Source organism: Sphaerodactylus townsendi, linkage group LG13 (genome assembly GCF_021028975.2).
Source record: "Sphaerodactylus townsendi isolate TG3544 linkage group LG13, MPM_Stown_v2.3, whole genome shotgun sequence".
NCBI classification, from domain to species: Eukaryota; Metazoa; Chordata; class Lepidosauria; order Squamata; family Sphaerodactylidae; genus Sphaerodactylus; species Sphaerodactylus townsendi.
Genome location: NC_059437.1, coordinates 40,175,393 through 40,201,148, shown reverse-complemented (window position 1 = coordinate 40,201,148; position 25,756 = coordinate 40,175,393). Strand labels below are relative to the sequence as shown.

Sequence of the window (25,756 nt, the reverse complement as noted above, 5' to 3'; positions counted from 1 at the left end):
AAAGGCTGATTCAGATGTTTTGTTGAGTGGAGCTCAGTTCGGACTTTTCTCCCCACCCCCCCTCCCTATTTTATTTGTTAAGCTGAGTGTTGTTTTATGCTTTACAAGGGGAAAGGTGGTAGAAGGTGGAAAGTAATCAGTTTTGAGACTTAAGATAAAAAATGGCTCGGAGTATGTTGGGCTGACTACTTTATAATTAATGGAACACCACATAATAGGGTTCACCAGCCCCCAACACTCCCTCGAAGCACTGGGGGGGGGGGAAGAACTGGGGAAAAGGGAGATGCCCAGAATTTTGATTTATGGCTTTACATCCTCCTGAAAACATTTCCTGGGGTAGCTTGGTCAGTGCAATTTATCAAGGACCCAGAAAAGGAAAGGCAAGCGGAAAAAGGTCCCTGGATGGGCTTTGCAGCCTCCCCACCCCCCCACCCCACCCCGTGATGACACCATCAAAGGCAGTTCTCACAGCCCTTTGGGCACGGGGGTCCAATTGCCTCTTCTGGCTTGCGTGGAAGAAGCTGAATAAGTAGATCCCACATTATGAGCCCTTTAAGCCTTTTCTGAGTTGGAAAATGTGGGATTATTGACAGGGTTGGTTTCTCCCTATCCACAGACTGAGGGTGCTCCTGGATTGAGCGCTACTTCCAGAGCAGACGGTGGTGGAGAAATGCCTTTGTATTACTTACATAGTAATATGGAGGTTGTGGCCTTTTTTTTAAAAAAAGAGGAAAGGTCCCAAGTGACATGATCGCACTTAACAGTTAACACACACACACACACACAATGCTTTGGAAGAGCAGAAGAGACATACAGGGGCTCCCAATGTCTTTTTAAGGAGTCTCCTCTGTTGAAAATGTGCCCCCCCCCCCCCCGGGATTAAGCAGCCCTGGCAGCCTTTCATCATGCCTGACACTGCCATCCACATCTTTTGCCAGATTGTCTACTGCAATATGCTTTATATGGGGCTGCCCTTGTAGGCTAACTCCCGGGACTGCTTCTTGTACAGGACACATCCTCCAAAAAGTATTCATGGATCCAGTTCTGCTCTAAAGCATATTTACTGGCACACACAGTTTACGATCATAAGGAGGAACTATAAGACTGATCTTTGCAGGAAAGACAACCGGTGTTAGAAGGGTTCAAAAGTGAACCTTGGAAATTGCTGTCACTGGGAATACACCATTTGTAGTAGTACTTATTGGGGATGAGGGCGGTTCAGCCATATTACTGACTTATTTGCAATTACATTTTCATCCTGCTCTTCTTCCAGGAAGCTCAAAGGGGGATCCATAGCTCCTCCATTTTATCCTCACAGCAACCCTGTCAGGTAGGCTGGCGGTGAGAGAAAGTAACTCGGCCAAAATCACCCAGTGAGCTTTGTGGCTCGGGGGAAATTTGAACCCAGGTTTCCTCAATCCCAGTCTGACAGGCTACCTGACTCTACCCGCTATATCGTCCTGCCTTTCAACTGTTGTAAGAAGACTCACTGGAAAAGACAATAGTGCTAGAAAAAGCTGATGGCAGCAGGAAAAGAGGAAAACCCAGCACAAGATTAGATTGACTCTATTAAGGAACCCGGAGCCCTCAGCCTGCAAGACCTGTGCAAGGCTGTTAACAATAGGATATTTTAGAGGACATTGATTTATAGCAGTGATGGCGAACCTTTTTGAGGCCAAGTGCCCAAATTGCAACCCAAAACCCACTTATTTATCGCAAAGTGCCAACACGGCAATTTAACCTGAATACTGGGGTTTTAGTTTAGAAAAAACGGTTGGCTCCAAGGCGTGCGTTACTCGGGAGTAAGCTTGGTGGTAGTTGGTGGCTTTGCTTTGAAGCAACCATGCAACTCTTCCAACAGGTGAATCACGACCCTAGGAGGGTTTACTCAGAAGCAAGCCCCATTGCCAACAACCGAGCTTACTCCCAGGTAAAGGATCGCGCTTTAGTTCTTCACATGAAAATCAGTGGCTGTTTAACAGCGCTTAACAGGGTTACCTACACTGCCTCCCCAAAACTAGGATTTAGGTTTCATGCTAATAATCGAGCCCAGTGGCCCAGGCCAGCCTAGATATGTGGTGGGGGGGACTCTGCGCATGCCCACAGAGAGGGCTCTAAGTGCCACCTCTGGCACCCGTGCCATAGGTTCGCCACCACTGATTTATAGGAACACCATGAGTCAAAAGTGACTTGATGGCATAACACACACACAAAATGCTTTTGGAAGAGTGGAAGAGACGTACAGGGGTTCCCAATATCTTTTTAAGGAGCCTCCTCTGTTGAAAATGTCTCCCCGCCTGGGGATTAAGCCGTCCTGGCAGGCCCCGCCATGACAAAGTGAGGATTTTCTGCTCTTCCACCCCAGCAACAATTTCTGCGTCGAGCCGCTCTGTTTGGATTGTTCTCTGATGACCCCCAGCAGAAAGCGCCGCAGCAATGGGAGAAGACGGTAATAATTAAAAATAATTATGACAATAATGCATGAAGACAGTAGCAAAGAAATTAGTCTGAGAAGGCGCACTTGCTAATTAAAGTGCCCGAGTTGCAGTCAAAACAATCTGACTGAGGATAAATATTGATGGGGATAAACAATAATAATATTTGCCCCGGTGCACGAGCCAGCACTGGCAAAACCGCTGGGACGGAGCATCAATTTCAATAAATAGACATAAGTGTAAATAGAAATTTAAATAAGCAAATAGAAAGGCCATCTTGTTTAGGAAACATGGCACGATCTGTCTCCCTCCCGGGAATTTTCTCCCCACCCCCCACCCTGCCTGCTGCAAATTTTACCATGAAATATCTCCAGTGGTATCAGATCCTTCTACTTTTTCCATTTACTCCAGGATGTGTCCTTTTGCCCACACTGTGCTCCAACCGCACCTAGTTTTTTCACCAGATTCTCTAAAATAGGTTTTTTGGTGCTAAGGCAGTGTTCCTTTTTTTGGTCTGTTGGAGAGCTTTGGACAGTTTTAATTCTACTGATGTTAGTCTGTTGCAGCCCAAAATAGACACTGGCTGTGTGGCAAGTAAAAGACTAGCAGGGTTTACAAAAAATCTAGAGTAACCTGGCGTAGGTGAGAGTCCATTTCATTAGGTAAAGGTAGTTATCTGTATAAGCTCCAGGTAGTTATTGACCATGGGATGATGTCTCATCACAACATTTACCAGGCAGACTATGTTTGCATGGTGATTTGCCATTGACTTCCACAGCTGTCTACACTTTACCTCCAGGAAGCTGTGTACTCATTTTATGGACCTTAGAAGGATGGAAGGCTGAGTCAACCTTGGCGTTTTCCCCATGGCCAATATATCCTGGGATAAGGAAGTGAATCATCCCGGTTTGAGCATGAATTCCGCCAGGCTTCTGTGCCTAAACGGAATCTACATAAAATACGTAAACATACGCAAACGATGCAAACATAGACATTCATTTGGAAAATGAAAATAAACCGGGGACTCATGCATAATTCACTGGAGTTCCTGGCCTGAACACGCTGACGAGCAGCCGTACAAAAGGAGAAACCGGGATGAAAACACTCTGGGATATATGATCCCAGGTCTATCCCAGGATTTTTTGTCTGTGGGGAAAACACCTTTGAAACCAACTTCTGCTGGAATCAAACTCAGGTCTTGAGCAGAGCTTTCGCTGCAGTAGTGTGACGGACCACTTCAATGAAGGAGCTTCATTAGATGCATTTTAAAATTAGTGAGGCCTCCATTTGCTGGGTTAGAAGGGGATAAACCTGTATGAACTGTGAGGATCATGAGCATTGGGATGTGGATCTCTTAAAACCCACACTCTAGTTGGGGGCACCCTTGAAGAGAATGCAGAAGAAGAAGAGAAGAAGAAGAGTTTGGATTTATACCCCACCATCACTGGCGTAATGCCCATTGGGCAAGGTGGGCAGCTGCCCAGGGCATCAAAATGATGGGTTTGTTTTGGGGTATTTTAGTGGTTTTCCATTTTTGGCCTGCAGGGGGCGCAGTTTTTAGGCTAGCGGCACCAAAATTTCAGCGTATCATCAGGAGACTGTCCTTATGCTACCCCCCAGGTTTGGTTAGGTTTGGTTTAGGGAGTCCAAAGTTATAGACTCCCAAAGGGGGTGCCCCTATCCCCCATTGTTTCCAATGGGAGCTAATAGGAGATGGGGGCTACAGTTTTGAGGGTCCATAACTTTGGCCCCCCTGAACCAAACTGCACCAAACTTGGGGGGTATCATCAGGGCATTCTCCTGATGGGACCCTGAATGTTTTGAGACTGTGCCTTTAGAAATGTGCCCCCACAGCCTGCAACCCCCATTGACAGCAATGCAGAAAACTCAATGCAGAACAAAGATTCTTGGGCAAATTTCTAGGATGTTCCTGCAGGGGTGCATTTTTGGATATATTGGCACCAAAATTTCAGGGTATCATCTGGAGATGATGGCACCCCCAAGGTTTGGTGCAGTTTGGTTCAGGGGGGCCAAAGTTATGGACCCTCAAAAGGGTAGCCCCCATCTCCTATTAGCTCCCATTGGAAACAATGGGGGTTGGGGCACCCCCTTTGGGAGTCCATAACTTTGGACTCCTTGAACCAAACCTCACCAAACTTGGGGAGTAGCATAAGGACAGTCTCCTGATGATATGCTGAAATGCTGGTGCTGATATGTCTAAAAATGCACCCCCTGCAGGCACCAATGTCCTGGTGCAAAAAAAATTTGGTCGTGGTGGAGTGGCCGCCCATGGGGGGGGGGGGCATCCAACTCAGGTTTTGCCCAGGGCTACAGTTTGCCCAGGGCTGCCTCATTACACCCCTGCCCACCGTTCTTCCCTGTAAGGAGACTCAAGGTGGCTGACAAGCTCCATTCCCTTCCTCTCCCCACATAAGACACCTTGTGAGTTAGGTGGGGCTGAGAGAGTTCTGAGGGAACTGTGACTAGCCCAAGGTCACCCAGCAGGAATGTAGGAGTGTGGAAACACATCTGGTTCACCAGATAAGCCTCTGCTACTCAGGTGGTGGAGTGGGGAGTCAAACCCAGTTTTCCAGATTGGAATCCACCTGCTCTTAACCATTACACCACACTGGCTCTCCAGCGTAGCCACTTCTGCTAGAGCAGAGTCCAGTTGCCGGCCATTTGTTTGGGTGCTGAGATCAAATTAAATTTGAACTATAACAGTTTCATCAGCTCCCAATTTGGTGCAAGTCTTGATGCAAAGCAGTAACATAAATTTTGAAAACCTTACAGCCCCATCCATTGGGCCAGGCACTGGCCTTCTACTTCCAAGGAGGCTTTCCAGTGGTAGCGGGAGGCTGCAAACATGAAAAAGCCCCCCCCCCACTGTTGGAAAAACCCCATTGGGGATAATGGACTTACACCACTGAAAAGGCCATCTTGTCTAAAGTCCCGTCTTGTGTAAAGTCGAAAGCCCCGGCCCAGAGGCGTATCTAGGGAGAATGTAGCCTGGTGCAAAATCTGAGTTCCCCTCCCCAACGTATGGGCAGCCACCCTCCCACACCACAACCAAACAACTTTTTTGCATCAGGTCCTAAAGTCAGTGCATGGACCCGGGGGACGGGAAGGAGGAGGGGTGTGGGGGTAATTTTCTGCCCCCACGTGACTAAATGGCCATAGCCTGGGGACATTTGACCCCATATGTCCCCCTGGGTGGTACGCCCCTACCCCGGTCGCTTTTGACTACCACTGGCTCCTCCCCCAACCACAGCCCCAGACTGTCCCCGCTACACTGCCGGGGAAGGCCACAGCAACCATGCAGGAGCAAATTGCCCCTTTATTGGGACAAGTGCCCCAGAGAGGGCAAATCCATCATCACAGTCCCTGTGCATTCATCCCCTTCCCCTTTGGATGGGGCCATTACTCAGTCACATGAACCCCATAAATGAACATCTGCATCTGTTATGTTTGCGAACTCTGAACTGGGAAATCCCTGGAGATTTTGGGAGGTGGAAGCATGGGAGGAGGATGTGTCATGATGGGCCATTTGGGGGGAGGGATTTGCTTTTACTTTTGCAGCCGCCGTGCAGTGGTGGGATCTAAAAATTTTAGTAACAGGTTCTCATGGTGATGGGATTCAAACTGTGGCGTAGCACCAGTGGGCCTGGCCGGGACACGACGGGGGTGTGGCCGGGCATTCCTGGGCGGGGCTGTGGCAAGGACGCAGCCACTGCGCCGGTCCTTGGGCGGGAAACACAGGCGCAGGCTGCCACACACGCCGGTGCACCTCCTGCTAGACTGCTTCAAGTTCTGTGCACTACTGCTGAGAGGAGGGGCGTAACTAAGGCAAAAATCATGTGGCAAAATCACCAATTAGTAACCCCCTCTCGGCACACACAAATAATTAGTAACCTACTCTCGGGAACCTGTGAGAAACTGCTGGATCCCACCTCTGCCGCTGTGTTATCACTTCTAGCTGTGGCCTTGGAGCTCTGTGGCTGGATAGAGACTCCAGGCCGGACAATGTCTGCTTCTCACATGGGGGGGGGGTGGGGATCTCTTACTCATATTATCAAGAGTTTGGCACGTTTTCCACCAGAACAATCTTTCTATGTTCCTGACATGTCTGCAATAAGAGCCTTGAACCAAACAAGTGGATTATTGTCTGAACTGGGACTCTGACAGGATAGCGTTTGGACAGGGCCCTCAAGAAGGTCTAATGCCATACAATCCAGCCTCTAAAGCTGCTGTTTTCTCCAGAGGAACTGATTTTTGTGGATATCACTTTGAATTCTGGGAGATCTCTAGGCTGCACCTGGAAGTTTGCAACCCAAGCCTCTCTCCATGCAGACTCATTTGCCTACTGAAGTATGAACAATCACTGCTGTCACTGCCTTCTCACCATCAAATTACACCTGGAATGGCAAGAAGCAGGAGTGTGAGCAACAATTGCACTACTTCAGCGCGCTCGCTCGCTCCTGTTTTCCCTAGCCTTCCTCCAAGGTGCTCAGAATAGTTCTCTTCTCACCTGTTCTGTCTTCACAACAACGTTGAGGTAGGTTAAGCTGAAAAAGAATGCCTTGCCCAAAATCACCTGCTGAGATTCGTGACCATGCAGGGACCTGAATTCTGAGCCCCCGTTTCCTGGTCTGACTATCTTCATCTCACTGGTTCTCACCCACTCCTTGCAGAAGGAAGGAAAGCGATCACTTTACTCACTATGTGAGTCAAAACCTTCCATTCAAGTAGGTTTTCTATCTACAATTAGGACAGGACAAGGGGATTTTCCACTAGGCATTTTGAACTGTTTGATTTTACTGACAGTGTTGGTATTATTGTAGGTATTATTGTAAATGGGTTATTTATGTGGCTGCAGCTGTCGTTTGCTTGTTCGTAATGGATATTGTATTCATTATTTAACTTTCTATAAGCTTACCTTGGGGTACAGAAAGGTATAGTAAAGCTTGATCTTGTCAGATCGGAAAAGCTAAGCAGTGTTGATACTCGGATGACGGACCCTAAGGAGGCTCTGCAGAGGATGGTAGTGGCAAACCATTCGTTACTTGCCTTTGTTACTTGCCTTGAAAGCCCAATTGGCCATGCTGGCAAGGGCTGATGGGAATTGTAGTCCATGAGCATCTGGAGAGCTGCAGGTTGCAGACCCCTGCATGGGGTCACCATAAGTCAACTGAGACTCGATAGCACTTTACACACATACACAAACACACTCCCAAGCTTAGTGTGAATGTAAGAAAGAGGGATTGGGGTGATATTACTGGAGTTTGCAACCCCTATTTCGATTTTAAAATCCCCTTTTCATTTTTGCTTTTCTCTTCTGCGAATCAAATTGGCACGCCTTAATATTTCATGTTCCCTCGTGCTGAATTTTCTCCTGGTAAACCGATGCAATCTTTAATGTTATGTTTGAGGCAGTTGCGCATATAGTGTCTCGGCGCTAAGCAAAACAGATGAGTCGGGGGTGCTGGCTGAAATGAAAAAGGCTCCTATGAAAATGTAGACAAATAAAAAGGAGCCAAAAATAGCCGACAGACAGTCTCTGGATGCAGACGGTTTGCCTTGATTGTTATCTGCTAGATCTATTAACAAAGAGTTGTCTGCCTGCATGAAGGTTCCGCAAACAATTCGCCTCAAGGTTCTGCAAACAATGCCCCTCGAGGTATATGGAGCTCCATACAGAACCAAATGTAGCTCTTTAATACAGAAAATGACATCTTCCAGGTTTATTGGAGAGGGTAGGTAGGGTGCTGGAACAACCAGTATGCAAAAGGAATGGCAGGCAAAGATTTTAATTTTTTTACGGGAGCATCGCTTTTCTTTACAGAAACAGAAATGACAGAGGGAAACTGCTGCCAGTAATCAAAGTGCAAACTGGAACCCGAGCACTAAAACAATTGCACAGGGTACACCTGTGTATATTGATTAGCTATGGGGAAACCTCATGCGTGCTGCTTCTTAACAGAGGACTCTCAGGCTTTGAGCTGCAGAGCATTTGGGCATTATTAATCATTATTGATGCACCAAGTATCAATAATGCTGTGCGTTTTCGGTTATGTGTGAGCAGATTTCCTTATACAGGATCGCTGCTGCTCTCTTGCCCTGAATGATGGCATGGAGCGACTCTTTAATTATAAAAGGCTGCTGACCTCTGACCTCCACCCTCAAAAGCAGCCTGCGTTCCCCGTCCCCCCCACCTCCCGCCGCTCCTTGCCAAAGGCCTGGCAGGTTTAGTTTACCCTGATACTGCAGCCAGTGCTTTAAGTACAAAGAGAATGTGCTTTTCATCCACCTCTCTGGGAAAGGGGCAGCTGTCTCCTCGGCAGAAGCGTGATGCGCTGAGGACCAGTGCTCCCCGCCCCACAAGCTTTGGCACCAGCGTGCTCCGCAAACCAGAAGCGATAGGTAACAGCTGCCGCTAGCCTGTGGTTTCACACGCCAAACAATGGCGGCTTCACAAATAGGTGAGGGAAACAAGATGTGACTCATCCGAGGGAAACAAAAGCTCTGCAAAGGAATAAAAATAATAACCCCCAAAAGGAGATGGGTTTATGTTGACCTGGATCAATAGGGACTAAATCCTGCTACGAGGTGCTTGAAGCGGAATGCGGCTTTGGACATCTGAAGAGCCTTCCAAGACACTTTTCATGTAATCAGCAAAATCTAAACTTTCCCCGGGCAGTAGTTCAGCATCAGGCTGCAGAGGTAAAGGCTCGCACAATTTTTTTTTTCACAGTATAAAATCCCCTCATGTAGAAAACTAGTTTGTCAGGGCAAGGCATAGACAGAGGAGGTCTAGTCTATGTGCACACAAGGAAGTAGTTATGGGATGACAGAGCCCTAATATATTAGAATGGATGGTATCACTTCGGATTTTAAAAAAATAATGTTCTCCAGGTAAACAATTCCCTGTAAGCAAAAACCTAGTGCTGCAGAGAACAGGACTGAATTGAACCTTTGAGGCAATTAAAAAGAAATAAGTAGGAAGTTATTACATCTGGAGCGGCACACCCTGTACCAGCAGTCTCAAGCGGCACACGCTTCGGTTGCCTCAGTCTATATTGCCTCGGTCAAAGAGAGTAGGACTTTGTCCCATGACATGTGCATTTTATTACCCAAATTATGAGTCAGACGAATTAGAAGCCAAGGGATTTTATTAGTTATAATAAGTTCTACAGCACCTCTTGAACCTTTCTCCTCCTTCCCACAGCCCCTGGGATGTCAGGGACTATTATTACGCTTATTGTAAAGCTGGGGAACCGAGGACTTTCAAAAGGAAAAGGAATGTCTCCTCTAAGAGACCAGAAGCGACCATTTGCCTCTGAAGAAGAGCCCAGAACCTGAAAAGGGAATTATTTAGTTATTTAGTTAATAGACAGCTGCTTCGTTTAGCCCCTTTCCAGATCTGCTTCGTCTTCATCCATTGCAAGGAATGAACACAGAAAGGACCCAATCAAGCCAATAGTTCGATCTGTCACCCCACCAGCGCAGTGCAGTGGTTAAGAGTGGTGGACTTTAATTTGGAGAACTGGGTTTGATTCCCCACTCCTCCGCATTATGTCTGTGGGTGATCACAAGCTGGTCACAGTTTTCTCCAAATTCTCTCAGCTCCACCTACCTCACAGGAGTTCATTCCGCACATGCAGAATAATGCACTTTCAAACTGCTTTCAGTGCTCTTTGAAGCTGTGCAGAATGGCAAAATCCACTTGCAAACAGTTGTGAAAGTGGTTTGAAAACGCATTATTTTGCGTGTGCGGAAGGGGCCAGGGTGTCAGTTGTGAGGAGAGGAAGGGAAGGCATTTATAAGCTGCTTTGCGACTCCTTATAGGAGAGAAAGGTGGGGTATAAATCCAAACTCCTTCTCCTCTTCCTCCTCCTCCTCCCACTGTTCTTTCAAGAAGTTTAAGACAGCACACAAAGTTCTCCTCTCCTTCGTTTCATCCTCACAACAACCCTGTGAGGTGGGTTAGGATGAAAGTGCGAGGCCTTGAGTCAATCAGTAGACGTTAGGCCAGATTGTCCATCTGTGCCTGGATCTCTCCAGTGTGACTCTGTAACCATTACAACAATCATTTTTAACAGTGGCCACAAAGCCCTCCTGAGAGTCTACAAGTCTTGGGGGGTTACACTTTTGAGGGGCAAAACAAAGTCATTCACTAGGCGGCCCCTTCTCCTAATTTCCACTCGATTCTGACAGTCATCTTTGCATGGAGAAGGTGACACAGGCCTCCAAGCGCAGGGCTGCTTTCTCTTTCTCAGAAGACCTCCCCCCCCCAGCTCCAAACTACAAGGCTCGGCACCAAAAGCCCTTTGGCAGTTGTCTTTTGGCTCGTGCCTCTGGGCCAACACAAGCTTTAAAGTTACCTGCAAGAAAGGGGTGGGGCAGAGACTCAGCTACAAGGTATTTCGGTTGCAACTGGCATACTTGGTAGATGGGAGTGGGCTAAAGATTAGGATTGATATCGTACTGGATCTTGATGGCTTGTTTACACATTAAGGGGATTATTCATAAATCCAGGGGCGTAGGGGTGGGGAATGGCACCCAGGGCAAAACCTGCTCTGGGCGCCCCCACCCCCTGCGCCCCACTTACCTGGCTAAGCTGCCACCGGGTACCCCTCGGTCCCACCATGCCAGGCTGCTTCTTCAGTTGGCCCCTGCCGGCCAAAGGAGCAGCCTGGCGGGGTGGGGCCGAGGGGAGGGGCCTGGGGGCGATTCTCCGCCCACCACGTGACCAGCTGGCATGCGCCTGAGGACATATGACCCCACATGTCCCCATGAGGCTCTGCCGCTGCATAAATCTGAATTGTGGGAGGCAGATTGTGGATTCCTTCCCAGTCCCAAATGACAATCAAACCACTGGGGGTGGAAACTATAGGATTTCCAAGGAGACATAAGTTTTCTTGCTGGGCAGCTTTTCATTCCGAGGGCATCTGCTGACCATTCCAGAGCTTCTGGCCTTCACTCGATCCCCAACAGTTTCTTCATGTCCTGGACCATATCCATCCGGATGCTGCTTCCCCCACACACGATGACAACAATAGAGCCAAGGTTCTGACTCAAGCGACCCTCGTCTTGCAGTCGCTGGATGTGGCCGGAGTACAGCAGGGCCAGAGAGGCTCCACAGGCAGGCTCCACGAGCATCCGCTCATCATCTGGGAAAGCCAAGGATGAGAAAGCAACATCATGACAGCCAGCCACGAGAGTTGGGATTCTTAGGGTTGCCAACTGCCAGGTGGGGCCTGGAGACCTCCCAGAGTTACAGCTAATCTCCCAGCACCCACTGGCATAATGCCCATTGGGCAAGGTGGGCAGCTGCTCAGGGCATCACCTTGTGGGGGGCATCAAAATGCTGGGTTCATTTTTGGGTATTTTTAGTGGCTTTCCATTTTTGGCCTGCAGGGGGTGCAGTTTTTAGGCTAGCGGCACCAAAATTTCAGCGTATCATCAAGAGACTGTCCTCATGCTACCACCCCAAGTTTGGTGAGGTTTGGTTTGAAGAGTCCAAAGTTATGGACTCCCAAAAGGGGTGCCCCTATCCCCCATTGTTTCCAATGGGAGCTAATAGGAGATGGGGGCTACAGTTTTGAGGGTCCATAACTTTGGCCCCCCTGAACCAAACTGCACCAAACCTGGGGGGTATCATCAGGGCATTCTCTTGATGAGACCCTGAAAGCTTTGAGACTGTGCCTTCAAAAATATGCCCCCCCCCCAGCCTGCAACCCCATTGACAGCAATGCAGAAAACTCAATGCAGAACAAAGATTCTTGGGCAGAATTTCGGGATGTTCTTGCAGGGAGGGCATTTCTGATGGGATATATCAGCACCAAAATTTCAAGCATATCATCAGGAGACTGTCATGAGGGGCACCCCCAATCAGTTTGGTGCAGTTTGGTCTAGGGGACCCAAAGTTATGGACCCCCTCAAAAAAGGGTAGCCCCCCATCTCCCTGTTAGCTCCCATTGGAAACAATGCAGGGGTTGGGAGATCCCCTTTGGGGAGGTCCATAACTTTGGACTCCTTGAACCAAACCTCACCAAACTTGGGGAGTAGCATAAGGACAGTCTCCTGATGATATGCTGAAATTTTGGTGCTGATATGTCTAAAAGCTTCACCCCCTGTAGGCACCAATGTCCTGGTGCAAAAAAAAATTTGGTCGTGGTAGAGTGGCTGCCCATGCAGGGGCATCCAACTCAGGTTTTACCCAGGGCTACAGTTTGCCCAGGGCTGCCTCGTTACGCCCCTGCCAGCACCCTAGAGAAAATGGCCACTTTGGAGGGTGGTCTCTATGACTTGATACCCTACTGGAAACAATCCCCTTCTCAAACCCTGCCCTCCCCATGTTTCACTCCCAATCTCCAGGAATTTCCGGACCTACGGGGGTTTTAAGTCGCCATCTTGTTTATCTTAAGTGATTTTTGTGCTGTTGTATTAGTGCATTGGTGTTTTTATAATGTTTGGGATTTTATTGTTGTTTTAGTTGGCGGTTTTATACTGTTGTATTGCTGCCCTGAACCCCTTGGGGATGGGTGGGGTAAAATTCAAAAAAATAAAAAATAAATAAAAAATAAAATAAAGTTGGAAATAGATTAACTATTACTTCTTCCTTTCTTAACCATGTATTTCTTTGCCTACTTAATTCTTAATGTGTCTTTCTCATCTGACAGACTCAAGGAAATGTGCGAGATGAGTCTAAAAAATACTAAATCAATTAAAACAGTAATCATAGGTTAATAATTCATCAAGAACAACAGTCATTGCCTGAAAATAGAGGTAACCATTCCCCACTTCAGTGCTTATTCTAGTGCCCTCTATTTGGGTAAAGACTTACGTTAGTGGCTTATGTGCTTCCAATTTCCCTTTGTGTAATGCTGGATCAGCCCATTAACCAAGAATGTTTTTACCAAAAGCTCCTGGCCATTATGTTTGGAATGAAAATAATCTAGGCAAATGACTGGGTAGCCTCAGAAAATGACAGCTATGTATGAGCAGGACTTAATACACTTAACAGTATCTTGCTTCTCTTAAAAACTTTTCTCCCTTGTTAGACATGGCAAAACCTTATTAATAACACTATACCATACTGGCTTTCCACAGCACAATACAGATGATTAACACCAAAGAATCTGTCGGTTGATCTGAAGTGATCCATCCTGCATGCTGATCCATCCTGCATGATTCAGTTCTCAAACCCAGCTGTATCTCCAAATGATCCCCTCGTTTTGCCAGGAGGTTGTAGATCTCTAGCAGCAAAGAGCACAGCTTCCAAATAAATAGCACTACATACAAAGAAGGCTTTTACTCAGAAACGGATGTGAGGGTGATATACAGAGGAGAGCAAAAAGAAGAACCTCTTCTGGCCACAAGGAGGAGCTATCCACCCACAGGTGTGTGCTTCTGGACCAATTCTGCCTGCATTATGTACCAACGCACTTCTGCCCTACACAGCAATTCTCTAACAGTTTGGAGCTAAATCGAAAGCTTAGGAAGTTCTCTATTCCTTCCAGCTCAAAACACAGGTCTTTTAAAATTGTAAGCTGCTTCCAGTAGGACTCTGAAGAGGCAGCAATATCCAAAGCGACCTGATTAATCATTTGTACTGCATCCACTTCTTAGAGATGGTATTTGTGCCCTAAGCAGCAGGGACAAAACAGAGGCTGACCTCCCTTCAAATATTTGCAATGCATTTTCCTTATTCCATTTGGGACCTCATGAAATATTAATGCAATCCTGCACCTAGCTAACAGGTAAGATTCCCGGTTGTTGGGGTGTTTTTTTTAAGTTCCAGAGAAGTAATTGGAGCAAAGATGTTAACAGACTCATAAACTTTCAGAAGAGGTTGTTAGTTGCACCTCTGCATGAGGCACAGTGCTGGATCTTTTTGTAATAAGTGGACACATTCAGATCATAGAGTTGGAAGAGACCACAAGGACCAACAAGTTCAACCCCCTGCCATGCAGATTATTGACTTGTGGCAGTATGTGTAATCCCTTGAGGGTAGATTAACCACATTCTGACTCACATTACAAGTAAATCCTTCTGAGCTGTAAGATGTGTGACTCCAATTTTTCTTCTGGTGGGGAGGGGGAGTGCTTAATTTATCAGAAACACAGAGAATACTGGAAGAGACACTGTGTTCCTTTTAAGAGTCTGTTGCAATTGACTGCACAGCTCACAGAAACTGCATCTCACTGTCCAGTTGGCTTACGACTTAACCTTCTTTTCCTCAGCCCAGGGAACTCTGGGAGTTGTAGTTCTGTTTTTAAAAGGATAGGGATCGAACGCAAAGAATCCCTGGCATCTTAAACTACAATTCCCAGGACTAGGGGCTGGGGAGGAAAACCATAATAGTTGCATTAGCATAGCTGGTCCTTGGGAAGTGTAGATAATATTTTGGAACCAGGACAGATTTTTTTGGCCCAAACAGCCATTTTATCTATGGCATCTATTACACCACCTTGGGTGCCAGCGCCCAGATCACTGTTGGCTGTGCTGCTATGGGAAGAAGAAACATACCCAGGAACTGCTCCACGGCTTTCACAGCTTCTGCATCTTCCAGTACATATGAGATGATTGGATGTTCGCTGGCACAATCCAGTGCCCGTTGTGCCACCGTCTTGGCTCCTAGGCACTTTGCCACACTGCACAGATAGCAAAGAACAAGAAGGTTTGCTCCAGTGCTCAGGGAGGAAGGCACTGTGGTCACGGTGAAATGAAACATCTGTAGAGCAAGCTGGTGTGGGCCATGTGGCGTAGGAGTGGGTGACTGTCACGTAGACATGCCTATTACCTGGCAACGGAAAGACCTGACTATGGAATTGCAAGTGTGAATAGCCCATCACCTGCCTTAAACCATTGGGCTCTCTTTTATCACCTCACATTGCATCCAATCCAGTGTGCTCCAATAACAGCAGCAGAGGCATTAAATGATGAAGATATATATGTGAACAATTTAAAAGTAGTTGTGGACTGGGCAGGTATGGAGTGAGTTAGTGAATTCCCCATACATTTGTTCATCTTTTGTTCCCAAATCCCCCAGTGAAGGGGAAATCTTGTTATGCTTTAAGGATGAATAGTTCACTGAATGTTACTATTTGTTGCCTGTGAACTCTAATGGAAACATTTCCTGCTTAGCTTGCTGTCTAATGTTGGCTTCTGCTAATGGGCTACAGTCCTGCCAAGTCTCCTGGTGAGGCTCAACCTATCCAGCAGCTCAGATTTAGCAAAGTTTATCTTGATTCATTTTCAAATGAGCAGGAATCCTTGGAAAAGCTCCAACTTGATCCAGCAGCTCAGATTCTGGCAGTGGTAAGGAGAAGTGCCACCAAGTCACAGCCAGTTTCTGGCAACCCCATAGGGTTTTCAAGGCCAGAGACTGACTGACAGAGGTGGTTTGCCACTGCCTTCTTCTGCACAACAACCCTGGACTTCCTCAGTGGTCTCCCATCCAAGAACTGACCAGGCCAACCCTGCTTAGCTTCTGAGATCTGATGAGCTCAAGCTAGTGTGGGCCATCTAGGTCAGGTTCCAATTCTGCTAAGCTTCTTTTAATTAACTTTGGAAAGGCATGAGCTGATTTACAAAGGCTTTGGATCTGATGAAGCATACCCAGTTCTTGGTGGAAGAAGAAGAAGAAGAAGAAGAAGAAGAAGAAGAAGAAGAAGAAGAAGAAGAAGAAGAAGAAGAAGAAGAAGAAGAAGAAGAAGAAGAAGAAGAAGAAGAAGAAGAAGAAGAAGAAGAAGAAGAAGAAGAAGAAGAAGAAGAAGAAGAAGAAGAAGAAGAAGAAGAAGAAGGACAAGGAGGAAGAGGAGGAGGAGAAGAAGACGAAGAAGAAGAAAAAGAAGAAGAAGAAGAAGAAGAAGAAGAAGAAGAAGAAGAAGAAGAAGAAGAAGAAGAAGAAGAAGTAGAAGGGAGGAGGAGGAGGAGGAGGAGGAGGAGGAGGAGGAGGAGGAGGAGGAGGAGGAGGAGGAGTTTGGATTTATATCCCCCCTTTCTCTCCGGCAGGGAGATTCAAAGGGGCTTACAAACTCCTTTCCCTTCTCCCCTCACAACAAACAGCCTGTGAGGTAGGTGGGGCTGAGAGAACTCAGAAGAACTGTGACTAGCCCAAGGTCACCCAGCTGGCGTGTGTTGCAGTGTACAGGCTAATCTGAATTCCCCAGATAAGCCTCCACATCTCAGGTGGCAGAGTGGGGAATCAAACCTGGTTCCTCCAGATTAGAGTACACCTGCTCTTAACCACTACGCCACGGCTGCTCTCTTAGAAAAGTGGCAAGTCCAAAGACCAGACGACATTTCAATGAAAACCTTCCCTCCTGGTGGTTACTCTGTTTACTGGGGTCATCAACTGAGGCTTGAAAGATGGTGCAAAGGGACAAGTTCTTGTGGGTGGTGACTCCCTTCTTCCTACTCCAAGAGGGTCGCTTGATGCAGTCTATGCATTTAATGGGGAAAACCTGCCTCACTGTGATCCTGAAATAAAGAATTGTAGGTTTGACATGGTGTGATCTAGATAGGCCAAGCTAGCCTGATCTCATCAGATCTCAGAAGCGAAGCAGGGTCAGCCCTAGAATTTGGATGGGAGACCACCAACGGTGCTATGAAGACAGGAAAAGGCAAGCCACCTTTGTTCATCTCTTGTAATCCCTACGAGGTTGCGATAAATCACTGCCAGGTTTGACTGGACGAAGAGAGTTTCCAGATTAAAACACAAGAGATGAATTTGAGTCATCCCTGCAGTGGACAGAAGATGCCAGCTGTCCCTGATGCATAGGGAAACTTGGAACTCATGGCTTATTGCGGAATGCTGTCTAACTCCTTTTATCTTCTGTTAAAACTCTCCCATATTGCTATGGCTTTCATCTCCAGATTATCTCTCTGGGCCTTTCCCCACTTACCTTAATCCCCCCTATGCCGCATGCTGCTCTCAGCGCGCGGCATCCCTGGCGTGCGCCCGGGCATCCCCATGACCCCACGCATAATCACAAGGCGCCATTTAAAAGAGCGCCAGGGATGTCGCGCGCTGAGGGGGCATGACAGCAGCAGCATCGGGGCATCTGCGGTGTCGCTGCCCCTGTCGTGGGGAGTGCCGGGTGACCCCGCGCTACTTTCGGAGAGTAGCACGGGGCTTAAGGTAAGTGGGGAAAGGCCCTCTCTCTGTCTTCCTCCAGGGTTTAATGGCTGTTGGTGTTCATTTTAAATTGGAAGGCTATTTTGGGCAGGATGTCTCCTCTACTGTGTTCCAGAAACCATCAAGGACAGACATCCTAGCAAGGCAGTGAAAGGTATGCCTTAACTTCCAAGATCAGTGACCAAGATCTTTTACTCAGTGTAAGAGGACCACCCACTACAGTCCCCAAACAACCAACCTGGTTATATCGGGCAGAGTGACGAGTCGCCCAGCCTGGATGGCTGCGTTGAAACTGTCCGCCCCTCTGGTCTCCACGGCCACGATGGGAACGTCCAGCCATCCCACCTCCTGCAGACCTGCCACCACGCCGGCCAGCAGCCCCCCTCCTCCCACCGACAGGATGATAACTCCAGGCTTGGAATCCAGGGAGTCCTTCAGCTCTTTGACCAGGCTGCTGTGACCTTTCCTAAGAGGGCGAGAAGGATCCTACATTTTTTAAAAGCCACCTCTCAACCCCCATTTCAGTACCTTCTTCCTACAATAGGCACCTTGTGAGGAAGATGGGGCAGAGATGAGTCATCTAGATGAGTTCTGAGAGAACTATGACTAACCCAAGTCAGCCAGCAGGCTTCGAGTGTAGCAGTGGGGGGGGGGGGAACCTGGTTCCCCATATCAGAGTCCACCACTCATGTGAAGGAATGAGGAATCAAACCCTGTTCTCCAGATTAGAGTCTGCTATCCTTAACCACTACACCACAAGGGCCCCTTCCGCACATGCAGAATAATGCACTTTCAATCCACTTTCAATGCACTTTGCAGCTGGATTTTACTGTGCGGAATAGCAAAATCCACTTGCAAACACTTGTGGAAGTGGATCGAAAGTGCATTATTCTGCATGTGCATTAGGGGCCAAGGAGTGGCAGCCAGTGACAGCTTGTTCCAGAACAGAAGAGCAATAACAGACAAAGCTCCAGAATAGGTCAATGCTGAACTCCCTCTCTAGTAAAGGGGATTGTTTTAAGGAGCAAAGATTGCACATAGATTAGGAAGCTGCTATAGATGCAGCCCAATTACCAGGAGAATGGAAGTCTCAGACTATGCATACAGAAGCCTATGTACATTTGGATGCATTCCCAAATCTCCAGAAGTTCCCCAACCTGAATCAGTCAATCCCACCCCAATTCCCCATCGATGGCCCTGGGGGACCGGTCAGCCTACCTAACAAGCTTGTTGTAACGATAAAACCCTAAGCTCATAATTACTTTGTTAAGGAAAAGTAAAAAGGGTTCTCACCACACTGATGGGTGGTCGAAGGGGTGGACGCTGACCCAGCCATCTTTCTTGGCCAGAGCCAAGGATCTTTCATTGGCGTCATCCCATACCTGCCAAAACGAAGAAGAAGAAGAAGAAGGAGAAGAAGAAGGAGAAGAAGAAGGAGGAGGAGGAGGAGGAGTAGCAGCAGCAGCAGCAGCAGCAGCACAGGAGGAGGAGGAGGAGGAGGAGGAGGGATTTATATCCCACCTTTCTCTCCTGAAAGGAGACTCAAGGCTTAAAAGCTCCTTTCTCTTTCTTTCCTCCCAACAGACACCTTGTGAGGTAGGTGGGGCTGAGAGAGTTCTGAGAGAACTGTGACTAGCCCAAGGTCACCCAGCAGGAATGTAGGAGTGCAGAAACACATCTGGTTCACCAGATAAGCCTCTGCCACTCAGGTGGGGGAGCGGGGAATCAAACCCGGTTCTCCAGATTAGAATCCACCTGCTCTTAACCACTACACCACACTAGAACACTTTCACAGGGCTGAGGGCAGCAGCTGTGCAGCAGATCTGGCACACCAGCAGTCTTGGTTTAAGGATGGAGTTTCCCACATTCTCGTTTTGGTCACTTCTAAGTTCCTGTTTCCACGGGTGGAACCTGGGGGGGGGGGCACGAGGAGAGCACGATATCCCTTTAACGGGAACACCTCTCCTGCCTTCTCCAAACTACCCTTGAATCCAACACGGTTTGCTCTACTTCTGCTCCCTTTACCTTCCCAAATATCTCCACCTCTGCTCCCAATTTATTCAGCATTTTCACTGTGGATGGAGGAGAAGATTCTGGCACGACGATGGTGGCCGGGACACCAAGTTTTCGGGCAGCATAAGCTGCAGCAAGGCCAGCGTTACCACCTACAAGAGACGGGGGGAAGAGAGAGAGAGGGGAAAGCATTTCTCCCGAATCTTCCGCTCTATGTCATTTCACAGAGGAAAATAGAAATCGGTTCATAATTCCCTCTATTTTTATACAGAAATGCTAGCCAAGCTCTACCCTCCTCCTCCCTTACTCTTTGCTAAAAGTTCAGTTCCAGGGACTGGCCACCTTTTTAGCTTGACTTGGAGTAGCCAAGCTCAGGAAAATAACCTATTTTCTATACGCTGAACTGATTTTCTTTGCAACAGCATATAGTGCCCTGTTTTAGAAGCTAAGAAAAGCTGCCACATTGTTGATCCTATGAATCTGTTCCACCTATGGGCAGATTCTTTCTCTGGCACAAGCTGCCTTCTTCCAGCACAAAAGGGTCATTTCTCTGAGCAACGCTCCTTTCCCCCCACTGTTTAGCAAAATGGATTCACGGGATCCAACTCCATCATCCTACGGGGAGACCCACCAGCATTTGAAAATGGTGAGCTTAGCACTTGATCTAAGCATGTGTGCTAGAGATGAGTTCACTGACCTCCTGCTCAGAGATTTGACTTCTAGGACCCCTGAGAAAGTCCATAGTTTGAGTGTAACAACTGATGGGCCATATGCCCATTAAAAAAAAAACATTGACAGCAAACTGCAGAACAGAATTAGATTGAGAATGTGTGACTGGTCCAAAGTCACCCAGCAAGGTATTGTCAAAGTTTTTCACGGCCAGACTCAACTGGTTGTGGTGGGTTTTTCAGGCTGTGTGGCCGTGGTCTGGTGGGTCTTGTTCCTAATGTTTCACCTGCATCTGTGGCTGGCATCTTCAGAGGTGTATCACAGAGAAAAGTCTGTTACACACTGTGTCCAGTGAGAAGAGAATGTTTAGTGAGGTATATATTGTCCATGTCTCAGGGTGGGGAACCAATCAGGAAGTGTTTGGGTGGAACTTGGCTTGTGGGATTCAAATGTGGATCTCCCAGATCCTGCCCAAAAGCTTTAACCACTACCAATAATGGCTCTCCAGTGTTTCCCTCCCAGATCCAAAAATCACAGGCTTTTCTAAAATAATTTCCTGCCCCATCAGCTCCCTGATAATACTCCCCTGATTGGGGGAAGTATAATTAGCCCTGATCTTGATGGAGATCATTAGCTTGATGGAGATCTTGATGGTCCAGGCCAACTTACAAGGATGGTCACCCCTGATCATAGTTGTTGTTGTTGTTGTTATGGGTTTGTTTGTTTGTTTGTTTTTAAAGCAAAGATAAAAGAGAGGCTGTTTCCAGGAGCTCAGCACCTCATTGTGCTGATTCTGATTTTTTTCAGAACTAGTGGGTCCAAAATCCAGACCCTTCCAGTCCACCTGTCAAATTTAACGTCCCCAATATTTAGGGAGCTGAGAGCTAAGAAAAAATTTGTTCTGCAGCCAGCAAAAATAGCCCCTATCAGCAACGTGTAGTCTGGAAGTACTCAGAGGTGCAACCAGCGTGAAACACCATTCCACTGGAAGTCCCTTTATTATTACTATTATTATGGATGGGAGACCACTAAAGAAGGCCAGGGTTGCTAAACAGGGAATTGCAAACCACCTCTGAATGTCTCTTGCTCTGAAAACACTATAGAGAATCCATAAGATGCAAATTTCCATCAACCACATTGATAGTAAATACAGCAATTTAAAGGCAGGAATGTACTACCTTGGAGTGTGGTGGAGTCCCCTTCTTTGGAAGTGTTAAAAGAGAGGCTGGATGACCATCTGACAGGAGTACGTTGATTGTGTGTTCCTGCATTGCAGGGGGTTGGACCTCATGGCCCTTGGGGTCTCTTCCAACTCTATGGCTCATTCTGCACATGCAGAATAATGCACTTTCAAACTGCTTTCAGTGCTCTTTGAAGCTGTGCGGAATGGCAAAATCCGCTTGCAAACAGTTGTGAAAGTAGTTTGAAAATGCATTATTTTGCATGTGCGGAAGGGGCCTGGGATTCAAAGAGGGCAACCAAAGCATGCACAAATGTGCCTGGAATTTTATTTGGAGTCAGGTTATCAATTGGCCTGTCTTGTACTGCTCTAACCAGTACATGGTAAGGATTGGTGAACGGCTGGATATTCATCACCTATACTAGCAAGTAAGTGAACAAAAGAGACAAAAAGGAAGATAAGCACTCACCTGATGAGCAAACAAAGTGCTGGCAGCCCTGCTTGGCAATCTGAAAAAAAAAGAAGAGTTAGCATGAAGCAAGAAATAAACCCATTAAATAATTCACGGGTTCTGTGACCCCAGAGAACTCAACTACAAGGGAGTCTTCCTGCTGTATCTCTGCAAGATTTTCTGAGCCTCATCAACAGTGCAGAGCAAAAGGTCTTGACCTCCACCTTCCTAACTAGTATTGCGTCTTGTCTTTTTAGGGTTTCGTTTCAATTCATTCACTGTTATCTTTTTAACCACAGCAGCCAGATTGCAACTACGGCAACACCAGGAGAGTAGGGTAAGGATATATTTAGCTGCGTATCGTCTGCATATTGATAATAGCGAACCCTAAAACTGTCAGTCATTTTGCCTAAGGAGTTTACATAGCTGCTGTCCTTTCTTAGCAGACACAGGATAAGCATTACGGAAAGCCAGTAGATACCAGCATACCTGGAGCCACTTACCTCCTGAAAGAAATAGCCAATGCCTCGGATCTTGAAGGAGCCCGTGGGCTGCACATTTTCCATTTTCATGTAGACCTTACTACCAGCCACCTGGGACAAAGCTATGCTCTCCAAAACAGGAGTAACGACATGGAAGGGTCTTTCATTACCAACAAATGTGGCCTCCATCGATACTTCGGAGAGTGTCTGAAAAGCAGAAAGATTCAGAAGCTAAGAATGAACCAATGGCACGCTCAGTCCAACATCCTGTTTGAACTGCAGACAGACAGATTTTTTTTGGAAACTCCCAAGCAAAACATGAAGGTAATAATGCCACACACAAAAACACACCCACCCCAAACTGGTTGTGAAGACTTTAGAACTCACTGCCACAGGAGTCAATAGTGTAGATGACTTGAAAGAGAAATTGGACATATTCATGGAGGAGAATCCACAGCCATTGTTGTTATGGGTGAATGCTCACAGACGTATGCTACAGTCTGCCAGGCCTTTATGCTGGTCCATATGTCATCTTGGCCCCTGGGCTAGTGTGCCTCCCCCTTTCCTCACCTATAAGACCCTGTGAAATTATGATGAGAGTTCTGGGAATATGATGTGGATAAGACGGTTCAAATCACCATAGTTTATATCGTGGGAATGTTTTAATTATTAACTTATTGATTCTGTTTTTATGATTGTGTTTCTGACATATGTGTTAGCCACCCTAAGCCCCGCTCTGGCCAGGGAGAATGGGGTATGAAATCAAACCAACAAACAAACAAATAAAACAAATAAATAAGCAAGTCAGTTGCTAGGAGCATTAGCAGGAGACAGCTCTTATCTCTGTAACCTGCCAGTGGGCTTTTTGGAGGCATCTGGGAGGCTTCTGGGAGAAACAAGCCATTGAATGGACATTTAGTCTAATCCAGCATGGCTTCTTTTTATTTTTCTGTTTTCTTAGAAGTATATTGCTTCTTCAGCTTATGAGGGTTCCCTTTAGATATCCTGCCAAATATCCTGTCAATAGCCCTATTGTCCATAAATATATCTGACTCTTTTTAAAGCAGATCTTCAAAGCTGTGGTCATCTGATGTAGTGACTGACAACACTCCTTGTGGTTCTGAATTCTCTTAATAAAATTCATCTCAAGACCTTTTTCTGCTTGCCTTTCACTTCCTGAGGCGCCCCACCAAACCATGCACCCCTTGGGTTATCCACAAGAAGAATTAATGTAAGAACACTACCTCTGCAGATAGCTAGAACCTTCTCAAAGGCACAAGATGACCTCAGTTATCCATTTTTGAGTTCTGTTAAATGAAATCAATGTGATCTGGGTGGCTCAGGCATGCCCAACCTCCTCAGATATTGGAAGCTAAGTCCAGGGTCAATATCTAAAGAAAATCAACCTTTGCATGTCTCTTGCCTTGAAAACTCTGCAGCGTCATCGTAAGTCAGTTGTGACTTAATGACACTTTCCAACATAATATCAAAGGAGAGCCAGCGTGGTGTAGTGGTTAAGAGCAAGTGGATTCTAATCTGGAGAACCAGGTTTGATTCCCCACTCCCCCATCTGAGTGGCAGAGGTTTATCTGGTGAACCAGATGTGTTTCCGCACTCCTATATCCCTGTTGGCTGACCTTGGGATAGTCACAGTTCTTCTGAACTCTCTCAGCCCGACCTACCTCACAAGGTGTCTGTTGGGGGGGAAAGAAAGAGAAAGGAGCTTGTAAGCCACCTTGAGTCTCCTTACAGGAGAGAAAGGTTGGGTATAAATCCAAACTCTTATATTATCATTGGGGGAGAAAACAACAGAAGGGTTGTTATGTGGAAATGTGGCAACAAACCCAAAATACAAAATGATCTGACTAGACTAAAATACCAAAATGCCTTCCTGGCTGTTTGTTGTACTGTATCTTACATTTGCCCCAAAAGAGAAAAAGTTTCTCGCAGCCACTAAAAAAAAGAAAAAGAACTGAGAGTACCAAAGCCCTCTTTTATGCAATGCAAAGCCAGGCTACCAGCAGAGTTCTCTCCTGGCAGGATCCCAGAAACGTCGACTGTCACACAGATGACACACACAAGCACCTCTCTCGGGTTTCTGCTTCCAAACTCAATGAGAAATGGTTACCTTTTCTCTCCTAGTCTGAAGAGCTATCTGTCTCTCCCGAAAAGCGGCAGCAGTTCTCAGCTGTGGAGCAATGTTTGACCTGGAGGAGGGGACAGGGAAAGTTGCCAAGGATGACGTTCAGAGGAGGGAAGGGCTGCCACTTAGGAAATCATTCTTCAGTCTGAATATCCTAGAAACCTTGGCTGGTGTTTCAAGTTGGCCCTCAGAAGAATGCAAACAAAAGCCAAGAAAAAAAGATAATGTTACCGTTCAGTCACAATCACATTCTTTCAGTGGGGGGTAAGGAAGTTGAGTAAGCACAACGACAAACCCGAACACAACAGATAGGTCTGCAGCTTGTACATCAAAATAGATTCTGTGACAGGCTCTTGTAAAACCCAAGGAGATCCACATTTTAGAGAACTTGGCTCTCTTAAAATTAAGCCTTCCCCTGGTATAGTGTAGGGATGTCGAACTGATTTGCTGCGAGGGCTGGATATGACATAAATGTGACTTGGTGAGGCCGGGTCCTGGCAGGGATGGCTGCCTCAGCTGGCAAGCCTGCCAAGGGCTCACCAGCTCAGATGGGCACGGGAGGGGGGTGGCAGTTTGCCAGGCCAGATTGGGAATGGGGTGGGTGCTTGTACTGGCCAGCACACCGAGGAGCAAGTGAAGGTTGCTTTAAAAGGGGCTTGGACAGATTTATGGAGGAGAAGCCGATTTATGGCTACCAATCTTGATCCTCTTTGATCTGAGATTGCAAATGCCTCAACAGACCAGGTGATCGGGAGCAACAGCCGCAAAAGGCCATTGCTTTCACATCCTGCCTGTGAGCTTCCAAAGGCACCTGGTGGGCCACTGCGAGTAGCAGAGAGCTGGACTAGATGGACTCTGGTCTGATCCAGCTGGCTTGTTCTTATGTTCTTATGTTCTAAGGTTACCAGGCCAGATTGGGAGCAAGTGGGAGTTGCCTCAGTGACTTGTGGGCTGGATCCGACCCTCTGGCCACATGTTTGACACCCCTGATGTGGTGAATGTGCAGTTTTGAGGCTGTTGGGAGAAGCAATACAGCTACTCAATTTGCATGTTGGGAGGAGCAGAGGTAGCTAGGTTGCTCACTGTCACCTGGGTGGGTTGTAGTGTATGAGGGCTAGTCATTCTTGAACTGAACCGAAAAGGGGAGAGGGGACTTTCTAAAAGCCTTCTTGCATCTTCCAAGTGACTGCTTTACAGTTGAAAGGGCACACCTGGAGAAGCAGTCAGAAAAAGGCTAC

At 47.1% G+C, this 25,756-nt stretch overlaps 1 protein-coding gene across 1 annotated transcript; it reads right to left on the bottom strand.

Moving 5' to 3' along the window:
• Positions 1–10,219: 10,219 nt before the first annotated feature.
• On the bottom strand, positions 10,220–24,743 carry SDSL (serine dehydratase like). The gene is made up of 8 exons (XM_048513677.1): positions 24,504–24,743; positions 22,397–22,582; positions 21,912–21,951; positions 19,606–19,745; positions 18,874–18,962; positions 17,819–18,046; positions 14,967–15,091; positions 10,220–11,605 (listed from the first exon to the last, which is right to left on the bottom strand). Exons 2-8 carry the CDS (start codon positions 22,562–22,564, stop codon positions 11,412–11,414), a joined length of 984 nt encoding a protein of 327 aa, XP_048369634.1. The 5' UTR covers positions 22,565–22,582; positions 24,504–24,743; the 3' UTR covers positions 10,220–11,411.
• Positions 24,744–25,756: the final 1,013 nt, after the last annotated feature.

Bases quoted from the DNA above. Each gene is read 5' to 3' on its own strand.
- SDSL (XM_048513677.1), bottom strand. From the start codon at position 22,564: ATGGAGGCCACATTTGTTGGTAATGAAAGACCCTTCCATGTCGTTACT. The intron at 15,092-17,818 runs GTTGGTTGTTTG...CTATCTGTGCAG, and splicing joins ACTCTGCCCGATATAACCAG to TGTGGCAAAGTGCCTAGGAG. The intron at 11,606-14,966 runs GTATGTTTCTTC...TGGCTTTCCCAG, and splicing joins AGCCGTGGAGCAGTTCCTGG to ATGATGAGCGGATGCTCGTG.